This window comes from Pteropus vampyrus, unplaced genomic scaffold, assembly GCF_000151845.1.
Source record: "Pteropus vampyrus isolate Shadow unplaced genomic scaffold, Pvam_2.0 Scaffold19, whole genome shotgun sequence".
Taxonomy (NCBI): domain Eukaryota; kingdom Metazoa; phylum Chordata; class Mammalia; order Chiroptera; family Pteropodidae; genus Pteropus; species Pteropus vampyrus.
Genome location: NW_011888800.1, coordinates 16,992,765 through 17,015,706, shown reverse-complemented (window position 1 = coordinate 17,015,706; position 22,942 = coordinate 16,992,765). Strand labels below are relative to the sequence as shown.

Below are 22,942 nucleotides of genomic sequence, written 5' to 3'. Positions count from 1 at the left end.
CAGACCTTTAATTCTGATAAATAAAGAATCATTATGACTCAAAAAGAAGATAAACATTGCAATTTGGATATGGCAAAAAGATTTGAACAGAACTTCACCAAAAATGATATAAAGATTACAACATGAAAATCATGAAAAGCACATGAAAAGATGATCAACATAAATATTTAGAAAAGCACAAATTAAAACCACAGTGAGCTGTCACTATACATCTATTTGAATGGCTACAAATGAAAGTCAAATTATACCAGGTGTTGACAATGTACAATCACTTTACAAAGTAGTTTGACAGTTTTCAGAAATATTAAACATGTACCTAGCACTTGACTCAAGGGAAATAAAAGAATGTGTCTATGCAAAAATTTGTAAACAAATATTCATAGCGACCTAATCTGGAAAAAAATCCAAATATTGACACTATCTCTAAACCTAACACTAACAGATAAATGGATAAACACTGTGTTCTATTTATATAGTGCAATATTACTCAGAAATAAAAGGAGAGGAAGTACTAATAAACACAATCTGGATGAATCAAAAAATAGTTGTAATGAGTGAAAGAAGTCAGACAAAAATATTATATATGTAATATGTAATTTCTTTACATAAAAAGATAATATTTCCAAACAAATTTATAGTATCGGAAAGCAGACCTGTGGTTACACAAGGCAAATGGAACCTTTTTGGTATGATGGATATTTTCATTATGCGGACTGTAGTGAGCATTCTCTGGATAGATTTAGATGTCAAAACTAATCTAATTGTATGCTTTAAACAACTGCAGTTTTATTGTATTCAGTTATAAATCAATAGATCTGTTAAAAAAGGAGAGACCCACACCTAAAGATCTAAAAACACTCTGCTTAATAGTTTTCAGTTTCAATGTAACAGTGAAATTTCTATAAGCAGCTAGAAACCTAAATAATTTTAAAAATGTGAATAATATTGCTCAAAGAAATACTCTAGTACATCATTAATCAATGGAGTGAAAACAGAGAGAACAGATACCAATTACACTTATAGATTGACTTTAATTTGTTCATTCAACAGCTATATATGCCTGATTATATACTAGAGTACAAAATAAAACAAATACCACCCCTCATTGTTTACATTCTACAGTTACTATAAATTGTTATCAAATCTGAATAAGCAAAAGCTTAAAATGATTTTTCAAAGTCATAATACTTAATTCAATAAATTATATCAGTAACCCCGGATTACACTGAAAGAGACAAAAAAAGTCCTATACTTTTAAATCATTCATTTACCTGTCATTGCCTTCAAAATAAAACCAAAATTTGTTCTAGCTTGACATGTCCTTCACCAATTAGCCTGTGCTTTCATACTTTAATGTACATAGAACACATGAGGGATGCTTTACAGCAGACTTCTGTGCCAACTTCAGATTTTGACTCCATAGGTTTAGAATAGTGCTCAGAATATGCAAACCCTGTGAAACTATCAGCCCCTGTGATCCTGATTCCAGTGGTCTGGATCTTTTACTTTGTGAAACACAGTGCTAGCTTAACCAACCAATGAGATAATAAGTGAAGCCTAAATGCGATGACACATTGAGCAAATGAAGTGGGTGTGAATGAAAATCTTACAAATGCAACATTGGCCATTAAGACTATATCTCGCACTCCAGATGAATTCACTTAAAATACTGATTTAAACTAAATAAGAAACAAAATGAAATAATCCTTAGTAACCGAAAATCTTTAGAACATCTTCAAAATCTGAGAAAATGTAATAATAAAACATAGATTCCCAAGAGAGGGGAGGCATTTGGGTTTTTTAGGACCAGATTTCACAGAAAACAAGTGACTAAATTTTGATATTAAAACCAAAAATCAAAAGCAAAACAAAGACATTTATCTCCTTTGTCATTGTTTATTTTTATAGTTAGTAGACTTAGTTTTGCTCATAATTTAAAACTTATTTTTGCCATAACTTAAAGTATTTTCTCCACTTCCTTTAATACAGTTATAAAAAGTCAAGTAAAATCTTTATATGCCTTTCATAGTATATGATTAAAGAAAATTCTAGGAAACTTTAATTGATTCCATGATTTTACAATGTATTCTTTCCCAATCATATCTCATTTCTGATATTTGGCAAATGTAAAGAATTTTTGATTAAAAAATAAAATCCTTTCAAATAACTTAATTAGCATTTCTCAGATTTTTATTTTTATTTGATAGTCATTTATCAAACATCCTATCTGAGTCCAAGGGTACAGTCTTTAAACAAGTTACTGATCTTTCTGTCTTTAGGAAACCTACTCTGTCTTTAAGAAAGTTCCAAAGAGGGAAGGAGAAAAGATATGTGTTCCACAAAGCTGCCCAGGATGAGCTGCGGATATGTCATACATTAAAAATGAAGATCAAGTCCTGGGCCATCAGAAGAGAATAAAAGCAAAGTTTCTACAGATGGTCATCAGAAGATACTCTGGCCACCAGGCAGAAAAGGTGGATATAGGGGAAAAGAGAGAAGAAAGTGAAAAGACAAATCTAATGATGTTATCATGGTTGCATAACAAAGAGAGGACCATTTTCTCCCCAATGAGGAGGAATTTGGGGCAGGTGAAAATGGGTGGTTAAAAAGTAGGAGAGGATGAAAGTTGGGATACTTAATTTCTTCTGTAATTGGAATTTCAACTGGCTTCAACATAAGCACAAAGCCCCTCACCATCTCAACCAGTAGGGTCAAAGAGAATGAGAAATAATAAAACTAGTTATTCATAGTAAGTCTGAATTTATGTTCTACTTCATGGCTTGTCAATTTCTGCTATCCCTGCTGCCCACAGCATTTCTGGTATAACCAATATATCAGGATATCCTCTCCATTAACCAGACTGAAGGTGTGTGGTTGGCAGAGTCAGCTGTTATTTTGCTTGTATAGCTTGCAACAGTGGGCATTAAATCCTAAATGTGCAACATGAAAGTTGGATTGGATCTTGGAAATAATCTAGTAATATGTCTTCATTTTACGTATGAGTAAACTGAGACCCAGAGAAATTAAATAATTTTCCCAAAGTCTCTTAGCTAAGTGACATTTTAAACAGTTGATGATTTTGGACTCTTTTAGTCTTTTTTTCTGGAATGGCCACAAATTTTAATTCGTCTGTCTTGTCTACCTGCTTATAATTTGTAAATTCTATGCATGGATACATAGGCTTAGGTTATTTGAGAAAATGGAATTGTTATATTAAATGTTGCATTAAATTTGTTAAATCTGGGATACATAACTATTTTGAAAGCAGTTTGTTTATGGACAAATCTTTATTATTATTATTAGAAAGTCACAAATGTAATATGTTTAATACCAGCTGTCTAACATTCTTTTTAATTTGAGAGGGTGCATTTTTTTCTTTTCAGACAATGGGATAGTTATAAAAGGAGACAGAGGAAAGAGAAAACTTTTCTATATCAAATAAAAATAAATCTTGGGAAATATTTGTTTCCTTATCCAAAGAATCACACTCTTTGAGGTTTGAACTAAAAATTCATAATATCATGGAATTGATATTTACTGATAAAAGCAGAAAAATATGTCATTGTCATGAGAATGTAAGCCATGATTTGAATATTTTGTTTTCTTAGGTTGAATAAAATCCATTCATTTATAAAACAGTGTACTTACTGATTCAGGACAGGTGTGTAGGCTGTTTTATCCTCATCAATAATTGTAACCATCAGTGTAATAAGCTGGGGCCAAAAATCCAAATTCTTGGTGGTTGGTCCCTGCTCTTCCCGAGGAATGTCCTGTTTCTTATTCTGCTCACCAGGTCACGTAACATGCAAAAGAAAAGGTTAAATGGTATGACCTTAGTTAGAAGTCACTGTTAAACAGGTAGTTCAAAGAAAAGTATTATGAAAAAAAACTCTTAGATCGTGTGAGCCAAAGGTCTTAAATTTGGGTTTCCTTTCTTCATTCAATGGTATCTCATAGGATAAAGTCACAAAGGCCAGGCTGGTATTTCTAAATACTTTGGTTCTGGAGCAAATGTTTCTCTTCATCTGACTATTGCAATTCATAATCTTAGGAATTATTACTGTAGAAATTATCCCTTTAATGTGCCTTCTCCAAAAGACAGAGGTTGAATTATGTGTGTACAAAGGGCTGTGTGTGTGTGTGTCTGTGAAAATTTTATCCTGTCTCAATATTTTGTGTGAAGACACATTGGTAGCAAGTGGGCAGAACTCAAGGCTGTCTGGTTACAAAGTCAGTACTATTAAATTCTACAATATATACATGTTACATGAATGGCCTGAACACTCTCATTCCACCTACAAATGTATCTAGCTAACTAAAAATCTGTAAGTCTATCTTTTGCATGTGTAGGTGTGCGTATTTAAATCATATTTGAATCCTTCTCAATTTACTACACTGAATGAATTCTCCAAGTCTTACCTCCAGAGAGTATTGCCAGGATGGTCTAATTTTACATTGAAATTAATAGAGTATAATAACAATCTTGAATGTTTCACGTATAAACTTCATATTCAACACACATTATTCTTTTGAACATGCTGATAAATTATTCTGGTTATTTTGTTTGGCGGGTATTCTTAGAGCACGCCTTTCACATTTACTTTTTAATTAGGCAAAAAAAAAAAGCAGAGGTAATTTTCACTCAAGTAAACAAATAAGTGGGAAAATTATGGCTTCCCTGATTATTTTTGCTAAATTATTCATAAGCTTATAAGTCTGGGATATTTGAAAACTTCAATTTGTGGCTCAGAAAATTCATTGACTCTTTGATATACAAGGTAGATTAGATTTTATTAGCCCAATCAATTGCCATGTCCAACTACCATGTCCGATCTGAAAATCAGCCACCCTCTGCTGAATGGGTAGTTATATGCATATCTTCTAATGCTGTCTAAGACATGTATCTAGATTTGGACAAGTCATCATCCAATTATTATTCTCCTTAAGTTAAAATACCGTTCTATATTGAATCCACTTACTATTAGAGATCTCCACACACAGGCTATAATGTACCTTTTGGGACATGTAATTTTCTAGGGTGCTTCCAAGCACTGTTGATTTAGCTCCATGCTCAAAATGTAACAGATATTAAAAAATGGAGAGCAAAATTAAAATAGTCAAAAAATTAGTGGCGGGCACAAATTACTTCAAACTGCCAGAATGAACTATAAGCAGTCTTCAAAGGCTCTTGAGAATCTTGTATGTCTCGTCCCTGAAAACCACTTGAAAGTCCTTGGTGGGCTTCCCTTTTCAATTCCTGAGGTACCTCAAAGCACATCAATTGAGATCTTTAAGAAGAAAAAGGCAGCAAGACAGGCTCACAAATATCCAGCTTTGCCTACTTTTAAGTTATATTTTCTATTAAAATCTATCTTTCTTTTATGAACAGGACGTTATTATTGTCACAATAATGTAATTATTTACTCATTACATTAAGCTCAATTGATTTCCCTCTCTATGGTGCATTTAGAAGTCAGAGAACCCAGAAGTGAGTTGTGAAGGTTGTAAATAAAATGAATTCCAGTGGCCACAGCAGAATATATTAGAATATTATCATTAATCATCGTGATGTGAACACAGCCAAACTGTATGTCTAACTTATTTTGAATAGTGTGATTAAATGAAGGGAAATGATTATAGATGATGTGTTTAACATCACAGTCACTTATCATCATTCTGCAAAGAGTGATAGGGAAAAGAGAAGAGACTAAAGTACATAGTTGAATATGCATTAATTCCAAAGTCCCTTAGCTGTTGCAAATTATACTTTTATTATTATTTTATGACATTAGAGGATTATAGACGGTACCATTTTTTGCATCAAATTCCGTACGTAGCATCAGAAGAAACCAAATGGAATGCTGAATCATCACAACAATATCATAAATCAGGTCTTCCCTATTTTACTAGTGCATTTTAATAGACTGCATGTTTAAAATAATAGGGTATAATCATGTGTGTTAGAATATTTACCTAATTTAGTAATAATTAAATTTTTCTAAGTAAGACTTTACTAATATCCTGGAAGTCTACTAGGGCATATGACCTTAGAGTTAGAAAAATTAAAATAATGGTAGTTGAAATTTTAAAAGCTAACAAGTGCATTACTATTTACTGAAACTCATATTTGTCATAATAAAAATATATTTTATAATATATTTATATAGGGTATAAGTATAATAGATAATTATAAACTCAAATACAAAAAATATACTAAGTTTATATAACTGACTTAGATCAATTTTAATTATGTTCATCATTATTATCGTGACTAAAATTTACTTTGTTAACAGACTATTGAGGAAAGAAACTTGAAAGAAAGTCTGTCAGTATAATGAGATTTTTTTTAACGTAGAAAGTTGCCAGGATGTAGGATCAGCTGGAAAAAAGCAGCCAATTTTCATGTTTACAAAGGATATTTCACTACAAAAAAGCTTGCACAGAAAAGCTGATAAGATGTACACTATAGTTTCATAATTTCAAATAAGAAAATGTAAAGATATTCTCATTAAGAAGAGACCAACACAGAGAACTATTAAGTGTAAAAAAACAAAATTGTTGAAATAGATGGTATCTTCATGGTAGTAAGACTTATGCAACACTTCTAAGATTCCTATAAAATATTTCTGTAACATTCCACGTATTTATTCAATGAACATGCAATTTTAAAACTCTCCTGTAAAGGTTTGGCCAGACAAGGCTTGTGGGGAGATATTTAGTAGAGAAATGTAAAGATGTGATGTTAAATGCAAATACACATGACAGAAACCTACTTAGATAATTACTAATAATATAAGGCTACAAGCTCTTGATAAAGTATGTTTTTCTAACATTAGTTTCACTGGATGTTAGTGAGTTTAACACAAAACACATGATTCATGCTTAAACCAATTAAGAAAATGTTTGCTTAAGAAAAATAAATAGGTTATTTTCAGACTTCTTTGAGTAATGTGTTAATGTGCATTGCAATTCTCTAAGATGCTTCTGAAACTTTAGTGTGTATCAGTATTGCTGGGAAGCCTTGCTTAAACACAGATTGCTAGCTAGGTCCTACCCTCCAAGTAGGTCTTGAGCGAGGCCTGACCTCCACTGTCCTATTTTCCACACCCCATCTTACAAAATTATCCACAGAATAAATGTGACTCTGAACATACTTTGGGAAACAAAGGGTTATAAAGATAGATGCTGTTAAACCCCAAAATACCTTGTGTGTCATGTTAAGAAATTTGCTTTTAAATAAAACTTGATGAGGACCATTAAAAGATTTTAAACATGAGAGTATTTAATTATAATTGTTTTTTAAATGACCTAGCAGTTGCAGTAAGTTTAATGAAATTAAACTTAAGAAAGAGTTAATAAGTAAACTGATAGAACTCATTGCCTAGTTGGTGAGAAAAAAGAGAGAAACCAAGTGGCACTATCTAGAAGGTAATTAGGTAGATTGGTCTGGAATTTTAAAAGCATCCTGGATTATTAATGTAGATAGAACTCCAGGATAGAAGTGGTAGCTGAGATTAGGGAGTAAATAAGATTACTGGAAGAGAGGAAAGAGAATTGATGGCCAGGGGCAAAACTTTGGGGGTGGGGGTGCGGGGAATCTAAAAAAGAAAATTTCCTAGAATGGTAGGAATTTCCATCCTGAGAGAAGAGGAAGAGTAAATAGTAAAGGTTTGAAATAACTCCCACAAGGAACGAGACAGAGCCTTAAGTTGAACCCATAGTGGCACTGCCAGGTAGCCTGGGAACTCTGCTGAGACTGGGTCCCTGAACATATAGTGACACCGCTCTGGATCATCATGAATTTTATCCAGCACTGGAGTTAGAAGCCAAGGAAACAGTTCTGGATTTGCTATGGGAGTGCAATAAAAGTAGGAAAGGAGAAAGAGATTTGTGTGTTTGACGAGAATGGTTGAAGTGCTGGAACAAATATTTACTTTTGGTCCAGAGGAAGAAAGAAGAAAAATGGAAGGGAAGATGGTGAAATGGATCAAACACAGTAGACATTTAGAGCATGAGAGTGGGAGGCAGGAATAGAGATTAGGTGAAGGGCTCTTAGAGCTGAGGCCTAGAAGAGCCAAGGAAAACAATTTCTCAGGTAAAGTAATGAAGCTGTGGTATTGCTGAAAATAACTTACAGAATTTGTGTGTATAAATAGGAGACTGTTACAGTGTATATAGTGAGATTGTTTTCGTTCAAGGCAGGTAAGTGGCAATTAAAGATTTTGGCAACAAGATTTATGGATGCTAGAAATTTGAAAAATCAGGACACTGTGCATATAAAGACACACAGAAGAAAATAAAACAGAGGTGAGCCTGAATACTTAAAAAGAAAGAAGCTTCAAAAAAAAAAAAAAGAATCCTGACAAGATAAATTAATATTAAACTGTTAACTAGCTCTTATACGTTTGCAAATTCTCTGAGTTAGCTGTATATCTCCTCGTATTTCTGAAATAAGGAAATCTTAGCCCTAGCAGTGCACAGCTTAGAAAAATGGAAACTCTGGCAATAGTTTTGGAAGCAGATCATAGAGTTTAGATGCTCAGGAGATCTGAGATCCTTATGAAGAGTGATGTAGACAGTTTATCAACTAGAAGAAGGAAGGACATTTATATTGCTCTATACCTATACAGGACCAGACAGAATTTCTCCAGGTACCTTTCCCCTAGCCCAGGGCAACCAGCTGAAACATTCTCTACATGAATGGAACCACCCTTCTTGCTTCTCTCTCCAGATACTGCCGCCTTCCCTTTTATGGTCTCATAATACTTCCACAACCACCAAAAGCAGCAATGCAGGCATCTTTTCAGCTCATTCATGTTCAGTCATCACAACAAAACAGTTAGCCTTGAAGACTGAATATACAAACGAACAATGGTCAGACCACATATGACAGAAACCTGACCCACAATCTCTGCATTAACCAGTCCAGGAAACCAAACAACAGCCTCTGCAACAGTCAGCCCAGAATGGTCAGGACTTGGTCAGTGACCACCAGTTTCCTCATATTTTGCCCTCACTTCCAACTCAGGATCAACCAGAGAAAGCCAAATATGCTCCCCAAACCAATCATGCAAGATGCCCTTCTGATTAGCTGACTCCCAGTTGTCCCATGCCAACAAGCTCCAGTCATATTAGACCTGATGCCTTCCCTGATTTTCACTAGAAAGCTTTCCCATTTCCCTGCCTGTTTTGAGTCTCTGCCAAATAAAAGTGATGCTGGCTGCCTTCCTTGTTATACAAGATCTGAATAAATAGCCTCTGTTTGTTCTCATTTGGGTAGTCTTCATTCATTTCTAAATATCGAAGCCAAATGTTAAAATCCTCATTTCAGAGATAAAGAAACTGAGGGTTACCTTAATTCCCATCCCTCTTAATTGAAAACAAACATGTAGACCACACTTAAAAATTCCTACCCTTGTTTTTTTTTTTCTTTATATCTTCGACTCTAAGACCTGATTATACAGTTTATAGACACAAGACAATCATTGCCTCCCACTAATAATACTGAGCTGATTTTTATTGAGTTATATATCTTGAATGGTAAAGTTTTCAGAGAATAAAGTATTGACGTTTATGTGAAATCTCTACATACTTTCTAAGTTCTTGAGACTATCGCAACTGCTTAGCACTTATTTGCAGTTTGAGAGTTATAGGCACAATCAGGGTCTAGTTCTAAATTAATTTCCTTATATTTTCCCTCCAGTTTTAGAGCTTTCTTAATTGATACTGTTTTATCATCAGCATCCTGTTGTCTCAAAAGTTCCTATTAAAGTTTCTGAGTCTTACTGTTCATTCATATCACCATAGTCCCTTCATCTGCTTCTCGCCATTAGTGTTGGTTTAATTCCGCCCAATTTGGGGCAGTATGGACAATCAGACATGAACACAAGACCCAGAGAGTGCAGTTCTTAACTCTTCACAGACTCCCTACTCTGCTTGCCCAAATAGAAAACCATCAAAATGATATTATACTGCTAATAATGATCAAGGTGTGAAAGTGTAGACAGGATGTAAAGAGATCAGGATGTGAAAGGATCTCACAGAAGTTTCCACATAGAAGAGGAAGAAAATGAAAGAAAAGAAATATTGTTAAGACACATGAACTTTATATGAGCAATTTGACCTACAACCCCTGTTCTCTGTCAGCTTAGACAAAGGCAGTTGGGTTGAATTCCACAGTCTCCCATCTGGAGTGATACCAAGGAGACTATCCACAGGCAAGACAAGAGAGGAAAAAATACAGAAGTTAAAATTAATGCATAAGTAAATGCATTTTTTTATCTCCCTTCTTCTCAACTTTTGCCAAGAGCTCATAGACCCACCACACTGCTGTACCTCTGCTCTTTAATCACATCGCAGTACTGAAAAGGCTACAGACAACTTATTTCAATTTATGTAGTCTACAGATGAGAAAAATGAGGCTGACATAATTTAAAGTGGTCCATCCAAGCTCATATAGGATCATAAAGTCAGATCTTGAAATTTTTATGTTCTCAAGAAAATCTACTTCATTCTACCTCCCTTCCCCTAAAGTTAAAAATTACTCAAGTTAAATAGCAGAAAATAGAGTTGGATTTTGTTTGCAAGGCATAAAGAGGGTAATTAAGTTATTGATCAATAGAGTTTATGACCCCTCCAATTAAAGAGTTTGAAAGCCATTGCTAAATAGAGTCATTAGTATTTTTAATTGATGACTTAACAAATCTCCTTTTATATCTTAAGACCTTGTATAAATGGGACATCCTTTTTAAGGTGGTGCCAATATTTCCTCATTTTTTCCCCCACCTTTGGCAAAGTTCAGTCCATCTCTTACTTAGACCATTTGCAAGTTCATCACCTTTGATTAAGCCACTTCAAAGGTGTTCCCCACTATTGATCTTTAATGCCACCGTCAAAAATGCCTTATTCACCTAATGAATTTTATTGACGTATAGTAAGTTGCTTAAACTTTGGCCATAAACAGGAGAGATTTGGAGAAGTTAGGATGTATGAGGCTGGTACCTAGATTCTCTAATGAACTTGAACTTGATCATACACTAAATGAATAACTTTTAGTATGCTGGCTATGCCATGGATAAATCTGAGTTAAATTTCATTGCAGATAAAGTTGTTCTACCTTTGCCTTTCTGGAACAGCTGAGGCAGAGTCTATATTCCGATTGCCATGATTTATTATATAATGGCTTTTCAAAAATCCATACAACAGTGCCTTGGAACAATGTGAATAGCAACTTATACAGAGAATCTATGAGAAACATACTGAGGGGTGATATTTGAGACTTTTTCAAAACTGCCAGTGACCAGTGTTTTTCTAAGTCTGGTCCATTGATCATCTACATAATAATCATCTGAGCCACTTATTAGAAATGCATTTGATTTTAGAGCCCCTGTTGCAGACCTACTAAATAGGGATAACTGGAGGTATGATCTAGGAGTCTGGACTTAAACACACAGCTCTGCTCTTCTGCAGTCCTACTTCATAGAAAGAACTTAACATAATTTAGCCAGGTAAAAATAGGCATTTTTTTTTTTTTTTAAGGAAGAATGATGATATAGTTTCTCTCAGATTCCAGTATCAGTCACGGGTTTGCTAGATTTTGCATTCCATCATAACAAAAGACTTCCTCTTTTAGGCTCTACTTTCAGAGAACCTGAACTATGACGGAAAGAGCCACAAATGGAAAAAACATCCATTTTTACAGACTTTGTATGAATGAGAATAAAACTTATCCCTAATATTTGAATTAAATTTATTTGTTTTAGAAGTTGGTTTGATCCGTAATAATACATACAGGTTGCTCTTTATAAAATTTAAACTCTCCATAGGCTTTTTCTATCTCTGTTTCAGGTGTCATCTACTTTTTTTGTTTGTTTGTTATCTTCTCAAAACTTTTTCTGTCCTCAAAGGAATCTTGAAACACTGTGAATAACCCTTACACATTTTCTCTTCTTAAGCTTAGTCATTTTAACATGTTTCAGGAAAGTGATTTAGATATTTTATCCTTGAAACTGACATAAATAATTTCTCTTCAATACTTAAGTTCCTACAGATATATTCATTCATGGAAAGAAGATATGATTTATTTGAAAGGAAGCAGTTACTACTGGATACTACGTGGCAGCAATCTGAAGTACACTCTGTTTTCAGTGGATTAAGAATTCTCTTAAAGATAGAAATAATAAAGTCTCTTGTTCCAAATAGAAAAGACCCAAGGAAATGACTGAGTTACATGGAGAAAATAAAATACTGTGATTTTAAAAAAGAGAAATTCTGCTTCTAAGCATGTGTATTTGTTTTCTCTTGCTTTGTAAGAAATTTCTACAATTTTAGCAGTTTTAAACAATGCATATTCATTGTCTCAGTTTCCGTGGGTCAGGAATCCAGGATAATCTGTTCAGTGTCCCACAGACTGCAATTAGGTGTTAGCCAGAGCTAGAATTTTTCATCTGAGGCTCAGGGTTCTCATGCAAGCTCATGTGGTCGTTGGCAGAATTAATTTCCTTGTATCTGTAGAACTCATGGAAGCTTGATTTTCAAAGCCAGCAGGAAAATCTCCTTGACCTCAGAAAAAGCCCAAGCTTCCTTTTCAAGGGCTCACTTGATTAGGTCAGATCTACCCAGTATAATCTCTTTTTTCATTAATTTCAAAGTCAAACTGGTTAGAGATCTTAATTACATCTGTAAAACCCCTTAGCCTTTAACATATAGCAATCTATTAGGGGGGTTAGGTTTTGTTTTAGATTTATGGTATTTGCCATATTCTATTGGCTAGAAGCAAATCAAAGGTTTTGCCCTTACCTTAGGGAAAAACATTATAACCAGAGCATGACTGATTGGGTTATCTTGGAATTCTGCTAACTACTGCAAAGTTATTTTAATACTTTATTTAGGAGGGAAATGATATTAAAAATCCCAAGCTTGTAGAAGCCCGCTAGCTACACTTATATTATTTAAATATAAATAATTTATATTTAAGTTAAATAAATTCAAGTACTCAACATTCATATGTAGATAGTGGCTATGACTACTATATTAGGCACTGTCAATATAGAATGTTTTCATCATTCCATATAGTTCTATTGGACAGCATTGCTTTAGAGCACCCTTAGGTGAAAATTATTTATGCAATTCACTTTATAATCTCTTTTTAGGTAACCCATGGTAAATCAAACTGTTACACACAGCAGTACTTATAATTCTCGAACACATGTGCTAAAGAAAAAAATCATGACACTAAAGAAAATATTCAGTATGATTCCATTTATATCAATGTAAAAACAACTAAAATTAGATATTAATTTTGAAAAATATTTATATCTGGTAAAACTAAATAAAGAGCAAAGGGATCATTAACATAAGCTTCATGAAAGTGGTTGCTTCTGGGGAACTAGATCTTATTAGGGTAATCGCTAGATCTGGGTTACAAGTGCTTAAGAATTTATCTTATTATTTTTTAAAACAATATTAACTATTTTTTACTTAGGAAGATTTTTAAAAAATATAAATAATTTTTAAAAATGTGGGCTCTTAGGAAAAAAAGAGATTGATTCTTTTCATATTATTAGTAAAGAATAGGTATAAATAAGATAAAACCCACTGATATGACATGTAACCATTTTAAGGAATCTTTTATTGTAAACAAAGCTAGAGTAAAGACACAGAAAAATCCTGAGAATCCCAAAATTACACATGAAGATTAAAGATATCAAATGTAATCGTAAGGTCTATTACTTAATTATATCACACTAAACTTTATATGTCTTATCCACAATAGACTAGTGGACTAAGAATTATTGATAACCCTCAGACCAGTCAAAAAAGTTTTGAAATGAGTTGGGAATGTTTATTCAACTTTGGAAATTAACAAGGTGCCATACTGATGGCAAGAATAGGAGATGAGTAGTACATGTGTTTAATTGGACCTATGAGCTTCTATGCTATGCATTTCCTTCAAATGCTTAATAATCATTACAAATAGGGAAATTAGCAATTAGTGAAATTTTACATTTTAATGAAGATTGATGTTTTAATTTTTAAGCTTGTGTCAGTGGGTTCTTTTGAATTTTAGATTTCTTATTTCTATGAGAAATTTAAGTGCTTATTCTTTATCCAGATACTAAGGTGAGAGATTCTTAATATAGGCCAAAAGACAGAAAACGGTAAATATTCATTGGAATGCTGGCCTGTAATTTATAAATAAAAATGTGATAAGATACCAGGTTAGAAATCAGAATGATCAACTAGAAAACACCAAATTCCTGTTTTGTCAAAAGTAGACTGAAAGTCAAGATGCAGACAGGGATGATTTGAAAGTTAGCACTAAGTTACCTGCAGATGTCATGATGCCATATAATTGTCAGATTGCTCATAGAGAGTTTAAGAGTTGAAAAGAGACTTCATGCTTTCAAATCCTATTTTCTCTAGGATTAATGATAAGTAAGCAAACTTTATCTGTATGCCTAAATGTCTATATTTCATTATAAGAAATTGAGTTTATGTAGTGAACTAAATTGCTTGAGGGTAATTCAAGGTTCCAAAATTTTATGTCCCACTTAGCAAAGATAGATAGTCACTAGAGCCTTGCTTTTATAAAATTGACTATTTCTCAATGTTTAACAGACATGCTAAATGTGGTCAGTAAACAGATCAGATCGGTTTGTTTCCATCTCTTATTGAATAGATGCGGCAAGCACCAAATTAGTTTTTTGTTGTTTTTGTTTTAATCTGTGTGTGGAAAGAGATGTAAGTAGTTAATGTGACACTGAACAAATACTGACTGTTATAGAAATGTCAAGTGTTAGCTCTACAGCAGTGTCATAATACATCAGTGAAAATGGCACAAAGAAACCACTGATATTAGGTACAACCAATGAGTTCATAAGAAACAAATGTTGCCTATTATTTCTTAAAACAGGAGGAGAGAATGTAGCCAACACTAACTGACAATCTCTGAAAACCAGAGATTCCAATACAACCATTTTTCATAAAAATAGTAGAAAATGGTAAGTGGATAACTAGAAAAGCATAGACAGGTCCTCATCTCCTTTATCTTCTCTGTTAGGCATGTGAATTGACAAATATGAGTGCCACCTTCCTTCATTGTTTATCCACCCATTAGTGAAATAATAAATCAGTAAAATTGTCATAAAAAATGAAAAAGGGGAATCTAAGGATCTTTCATTTGCAAATAACCAAAAGGAGGCTATGCTTTCTTCATATCCTATCTTTAATTTTACAAATGATAGCACCCATCTGAAATTTCCCCCTGGATTTATCAATTCATTGGGTAAACATAAAATTTGTGATGCATTTTAAAAATAGTATGGCTTCTTATTAATGTCTGAATCATTACTTATGAGTTTAGTATTGCATAGGGAACAGTGATCTAAATAGTCAATTACCAGTTCGGTTGTAAATGTGGTTGTTATGTTGGATTGCAATAAGTGAAGGGCTTCAACAAAGGCAATGTTTTTATTGAGAGAGAAAAGTCTCCAAATTAACCTTACCTCAAATAATTTCAGTTCAAAACTACCAACATTAAAATAAAAAAAAAAAACCCCAAACTGTAATACCCTACCATTCAGCTGGTGGACACTACCATTCAAAATTCAACTTTTCTCTGGCTAACAATTCTTTAATCCACAAAATCTATTTCTGTAATTTACTTGTGGATATAAAAACACAAAAATGTTCAATTTTATTAATTGTAGTGACCAGAAAAAAAATTATTCTTTTTTATTCATTTGTAGCTCTGGGAGGTCCTTATAAAGTATATTTGAACAAATCATTCCTTCATGGAGGAGGTGATTCCAAATTATTAACAAATTATACAGTCGTTTAAAACAATAATGCTGTACTGATTCACTCATTCTCTGGATTTTATGAAATAGACTCTTTAGCCTTAAAAATAATTGAAAGGGTAATACTAAAAACTACTATTTAACAAGTGCCTATTCTGTTTCAGTTACTAAAACAGAGGTTTTAAGTCATGATACACTTATGACAACTACTTATTGAATTATTGTCCTAGATCTATTCTGTGTAACAAAAAGCCAAATCTCCCTTGATGAATAAATTATCCGCATTTAGTGCAAATACTAGGCACCCAGAAGGCAATCATTAAGTAGTTCTTAAGAAAATAAACATGAATTACACGTTAGCATCACCGTATTATGGGGTAGAGAGAAGAAATGAAGCTTAGAAAAGAGAAATACTAACTGATTAGGTGTCAGTGCTTACCCACTGTTTAAATACAATTTTGTCAGAAGTGAATATACAGAGCACTAAAAGTCACTTCACAGAGAAGATATTAATTCAATTATTGAAAGAAGGTCTGATACTTAAAAAGCTACCGAGGAAAAGGGATGGGCTAAAAGAAAACATGTCTTGATTCCTACAATAGAATAGCAGAAAGAACATTTCTTAGATTTGTGAACAATTCATCCTATATATGACATTGTTCTTGAATAGTCATTAACTGTGCCTAGTGCCATCTGTGGCTTATCGGAGTCCAACAATATAAGGCAAAGTGTCAGTGCTGAAAAACTCTTGTTAACAGTCACTGAAATGCAGAGATTACCCTAGGGTAAGGCAAGCGAGGTGCCGTGTGTAAAATTTAAGGGATAACCTTCCACTTGCACAATTCAGGAAGTCTTACCCTAGTGAAACCTGGTTGTTGCCCAGTTGTAGTGTTGTAGCACAGTGTGAATTTCAATATGTGCTTTGAATGCCAGAACTGTGTTTTCCAATGTGGTCATCACTAGCCAGATATGGCTAGTTAAATTTAAATAAAATTTAAACAAAATTAAAATTTAGTTCTTCAATTGCTCTAGCCACAATAGCTATAATTTGTTAAATCGTTTGCATTTTCTCTCTAGAAATTTTTAAATATTTTGAATTCACCGATTCTATCAGTATTTGTTAAACAGATACCATGTACAAGGCCCTGTGTGTGGGTGGGGGAGGGGGAAGAAAGAGACTCAGATATGAATCAGACTCAATCCTCCCTCTAGAAAGGGGCTGTGGTATAATAGGTGAGCTAAGACTTGCAAATAATAATAATAACAACAACAACAACAACAACAACAACAACAACAACAATAATAGGAAATGAAACAAATTCCCAAATAGGAGTTTAGAGTGTAGAAAAATTTGTCGTTAGATCAAGAAATTTTAATAAAAATGTGGTAGTTAAATTGAGCCTATAGGGATAGATAAGGTTGGGAAATGTGAATATAGTAGCAAGAAAGCTATATATAAAAAAGGCAAGACAGTAGGAAAATGTGAGCCATATATAAGAGGAAGTGTTTGGTTTGCTTGGAATATAAGGTATGTGGGAGTTGGCATACTTTCTTATCTTTTGTTGGTACATTCTGTTATAACTTTTCAGAAAAATTTTTTGATAATTTTAATATACATAGATTTAAATAAGTAATTTTCATGTCATTATAAGTTAATCTTATGCACAATTGAATTCCTTGAATTGTAAGGTCACTTTTAGCTCCTGAGGTTCAATGACATACAGCCAGTTTTACCATGAGAAGATAGCAATGTTAGATGCCAATAATTCAGGATCTAACTGCTCTGTTTTATGGGGACATTAGTGCCTTGTAGCCCTTAGATGATGGCATAGTATACACATGTAATTGAGGGCTGTCCAAAAATGCTTTACAGACAGGTTAGCCATTTTTTGGAAACATGAAGAAAAACATTTTCTATGGATTTTCTGTAAAATATCTGTGAGAACTTAGGCACATTGCCACAATAAAACACCATCTTTTAGGATGTTGTTTAATAGAAATATCACTGAGAGATTTTTCATCAATGTCAGAGATTTCTTTCAGCAAACTGCAATACACTTACTGCCACTATCCAGGGTCAAACAGTCATTTTCAAAACAATTAACAGATCATATTTATAATATTAGCACACAAACGTTATAGAACCAAGATAACAAAAACAACAAAAAACTACAGGTACCAGTATGGATGTGTCTGTTTGCACATTAGTAAAATATAATATTTTCAGACAAGAATGCTTTTAATCCCATGGATCTGACTTTGGGCTGGAAAATAAGTCTCAGGCAAAATACAAAGCAGGATTAAAATCCACATCTGTAAATCCGTAAGGGAAATCTGTAAGGGCTAAACATAAGTACCCTAAGCTGCCGGCTTCTTTATAACATTTTGCCATGTTATGGAATAAAATCTGCTGTACAGCAGGTAGAAAATGCATCAACAAAATTATGTGTAGATGAAATATCAGTAATTAATTATGAATAATCATGACAAAAAGATGCTTTTAAAATAAAAATAAGGTTTCTGTATCTGAGGGATAGATGCTTGATTTTAGAAAGAGTCATTTTTAAAAATAGAAAATAACATATGTAGGCAATGTCCCAAATGGCTTTTCTTCCATGGAACAACTAAAGCGCTTCAAAGATTAGAAAAGTTAACATAATTCTAAATATCTTCAAAATGCGGAATTGAAGCAAATATCATTTTTATTTCCTTAGAAAAGCCTGCAATATTATTACAACTGAATAAGATGGTGGTCTAAGTGCTGAACCTTCAGAGAGACAGAGAGTAACTGTAGAAGTTCTAAAGAACGTTTGTACAATACTTACAAAGATGGTGAGGCTGCTGAGGGTCAAGTGTTGGAGGATACAGTGCAGGCAGGGAGCCTAGAAATCTGTTACATGAGAACTGACCAGAAAGACTCAGACTCTTATAAATAAGTCAAAGTGTCCCAGGACACACAGCTAACATACATAAAATGGTGAACCTACATGGACTTCTGTGCTATCCCAAATTACTAGGTAATACAAAGGATATCTTGCAAAAATAAGAAATAAATTTGGGCAAATAAAATGAAATGCTACTTCAATGCAGGGCCTATGGGTAGTAACCAGAGACTCGCCCTCTCCTAAGGTCCTAAGAAGACAAAGGTGAGACTTCCAGTGGATATGAAGAACTTAGCCTCTGAAGGTCACTGGCTGGAAGGGAAAGAATGCAGAGGGAAGAATCTAAGCAATGCAGTTGAAATCAAGAACAGAGTGGAGAAAGGACTGAGAGAACCACTAAAACAGCCCGAGGCTGTAGCTGGTTTTGCAGCTCTGCAGTCCTGACAGGGACTGGTTTAATTCCTGTTGGGCAAAGAGGAAATGCTGTTAAAATTAGAAATACAGTGGGACTGCACTGTCTCAGTGACTAGATTCTTTGCAATTCAATGTGAATTACTGTTCCTGACAAAGTGCTAGAGTCATCAGCAACGTATGCAAATGCAGTTGCCTGCCTGCCAGTTATGACCCAGTTTGATTGTTCTTATGTCTACCCACAAATCCTTCCAGCATGCTAGAGTTAGACTCATTCATTGTTTTCTAGTTCACACAACTAACTATTGATCGAGAAGAATCAATCATTAGATAAGTGTGTTACTAGCACTTTTTAGACACAAATTATATTGAGTAAGGTCCATTAAGTCACTTAATGAAGAACACAGGACAATCAGTGCCATATTACACTTCTATTACTGAGGTGAACCTTAGATACGGTACTTCTATTTTTCATAAAGTTTATAGACTTTATTTAGATTCATCAGCTCATTCCCACACAAAAAATTTACTAAATTTTTACTTTTCCTCACTAAAAGTGCAAAATGTTATCAGCTCGATCAAATTACAAAAGTGCCTGCCACTCAAAAAATGAGAGAAATGGAATTTAAATATGAACAAAATGACATTATGCCCTAGTAAGCTCCCTACTCTTAAGAGAAATAAACATTGAATTGGGGCCCTTCTCATTGCAGCTCTGGGTGCAATTACTTACAAATAAAATATGGTTTTTATCTCAAAAACTGAACTGTTTTCATGCAATTTAATTTTTAATTTCAGGTCAGTTTTCTGCCTAATGCTTGGGTAGCCACCTACTTCACTTGGGTTCAGAAACACCATATAATAGAAAATATGTCATGGTTTGTAATCTTTAAATATCAAGATACATTTATTTAGTTTTCTCTCATTAATCTTATTTTACTTTTTTTCCATAGTTAAGCAAAAAGCTCATTTTCTCACGTTTTTGTTGTCCAATGATATGTAAAGGTCAAGCTGGAGTTTCTAATCAGCATTATGATCAGAGTATCTATACCAAGTTGACACAACTTCAGCCAAAATAAAAGAAACAAATTTTTAATTTGCTTTTGCACAAATGTATGATTTTTGTTGTACTTTCTAATATACTAAAAATAGCTTCTGATTTCCTCTTACTTTCTACAAATGCTTATAGTTGTCCAGAATTCCCAACTTGAAAGCCATTATTTAAGAGATAAAGTTTTAATCTTTCTGGATGTATTATTCTTACTCAACATACACTGAAGACTCAGGGTGAATTTTTATAAATAAATTATTCTAGCAAGAACAAGTCAGGTTCTCATAATATATAACTCAGCCAGATTACTCAAATAGCCTTTTCACTGCTCTTCCTGCTTCTAGTCTTACCCCTCCAGTTAATTCTCTTCTGTAGCCAGACCTATCTTTATAAAACACAAATGCGATCACACCATGCTCCTACCATCATGCTGGCTTTACATTTCCTTCAGAATAACCCAAACTCTTTAACTTGGCTTACAAAGCATCTGCTTCCTCTTCAGCCTTATCTATCTATCACCAGTAAAAGGAAACTATTTGTAGTCCCTACTACTTTCACTGTTATTAATATCAAATAATTTGTGACACCCCTCATCCTTGATTAAGCCTCATGATCAGCTTGGTACTGTAGTTGGTTGGTCACAATTGTAGCAGCCTTCAGTTCTGAGAGGGATCAAACCCTCATATATCTCTGAGGTTATGTGGAACCCTCCTTCCATTTGTAATACTCTTTGGCCTTTTGTCCGTGACCCTGCCACATCCTTCTTTTTCCTAATATAGCTCCTATGTCCAACTCTTAACATTTTTTTTTTTTTTTTTTTTTTACTTTTATTAGCCTTTATTTGATGCTAAATTTACTCCCAGGCCATAAGTTTTTGTTTATTCAGTTTCTTATGGGATATCTTTTTCTTCTGTGCAACCTGCTCTTCTGGTTTAGGAACAATCTACTCTTTTCAGTGAGGATCATCTCAGTGTAGCAGGGAGAGCTCATATTTGGGTTAATCTGCCCGGGAGCTCTATAAATTCTACTCCACATCTTGGGACCTTTGTTCACCTGAATGTGCTCAATGACTAGAACCTACATCTAAACCCTTCTGTTCAGCATTATTCTCTGCATTTTTTAAGCATGTGCAGCAAAAACTCAGCATTCTTTTTGGGCCACCGACCCCATGTCCAGCCCCACTATTTGGCCTGGGCACACCCACCAACCTCATCATTGTAACGACGGAATGGCACACATTGCTGCTGTAAGGTGACATCCTTCAGACACTTGGTGGCTTTTCAAATACACGTACCCTTGATGGCCTAGACAGTTTCATATATGTTCTTAAAGTGAATACGAAGATTTGAATCTCTTGATTTGCATGATTTTGTGGGTTTTTCTGGGTCAAGTGAATAGTGAACCATTTTCAGAGGTCACCTCAGGCTGCTTATAGGAACGGGTTACTTATCCCTTATATATCTTCCTAGGAGTCACTTCTTCCTGAAAGCCTTCTTCGTTCCCTCACTCCCCACAAGGTATTACATGAGCCTTCTACGTGCTCACAGAACTCCCTATCTTTTCTCTCTCTCTCTGCTTTTGCCACACTGTATGTAATCGCCCCTTTATTTATTTGAATTATGCAGATCAGTGATTTTCAAACATGATTTGCACTAGAATCACCTGCAGGGCTTGTTAATACATAAATTGCTAGACATCACCCTTAGTTTTTGACTCAGTAGCTCCTGGGGAATGAGGTTGGGGAGCTGAGATGTGCATTTCTAGCAAGTTCCCAGGTAATGTTGATGCTACATGTCTCTGACTATACTTTGTGAACCCTGCAGTAGAAAATAAACTTTGATAGCAATGTTAGGTAGTTAGGCATGAGTGACAGGAGCCAAGGCCCAGCTCTGTAACCATAGAAACTTCCCTTGAAGACCTTCCTTAAGCACCTCCCAGAAATACTTCCCTTTTAGGATTATACATTACCCAAATCCTAGAGCACAAAGGCCATAAAAGCCACTGGCCTAAACCAGCTACAAACACATGCATAGAAAGTACTGCCCATAACTTCAGCCTCATTATAATCTCATGACTATGCCTGGAAGTTCATGAATCTAATTATAACAGACTGAATTCTAGGTAAGCACATGTGCAGTAAGCAAAGTTATATAGCAGTCAACTGTCAGTCAAGGTGACATCACATATGGATCATCTAAGACCTCCCATCATGGCCCAAATATAAACAGACCTTCCCATTTCTGCATTGTTACAGAGTTCTTGGCTGGAAACCCACCCCTCCCTTTGGGGTGTACTATCTTATCTCTTCATCTCCTAAATTCCACAGGGCTGCTGCCTTCCTTAGCATGGCTGGTCTCCTTCTAAAATGTACTTTCAATAAATCTTACTTTTTCTAAATCTTGCTGACCTGTAATCCTTTACTGTGTCAGCGGAGAAGAACCAAAGGACAATGCCACCATTCATTATCCACCTCCTCCTCCCCCACACCACTGGGGTGACACCAGATTTCACATCACCCCACTGGTGACAGCAAGGTTTTGAGTTACTTACTGCGCCATATCTAGCACCCACCTAATGCCTTATATGCAATAGGAAATACACAGGTTCTTATTGCATGGATTAGCAAATTCGGGGGACTGGAAATACATGGAGAGATAATGGTCAAGTAAAAAATATATATATCCTTGGTGCTCTGCTGGCTCAGTAACGACTGCATTTCCTAGTATCTATCACCACTACCACTGCGTTTTCACATGATCAGATTTTGAACATTTAAATTGATTACAAAAATAATACAG

At 34.4% G+C, this 22,942-nt stretch overlaps 1 protein-coding gene across 1 annotated transcript in view; it reads right to left on the bottom strand.

Moving 5' to 3' along the window:
- The window catches only part of LOC105288825 (protein unc-13 homolog C), a gene marked incomplete at its 3' end in the record, with an annotated part of 460,652 nt that overhangs the window by 117,588 nt on the left and 320,122 nt on the right, over positions 1 to 22,942 (bottom strand). Inside the window, exon 17 of the mRNA XM_023527723.1 lies at positions 3,649 to 3,782. Within this exon, the coding sequence (XP_023383491.1) occupies positions 3,649 to 3,782 (134 nt within the window). The remainder of the gene's footprint in view (positions 1 to 3,648; positions 3,783 to 22,942) is intronic.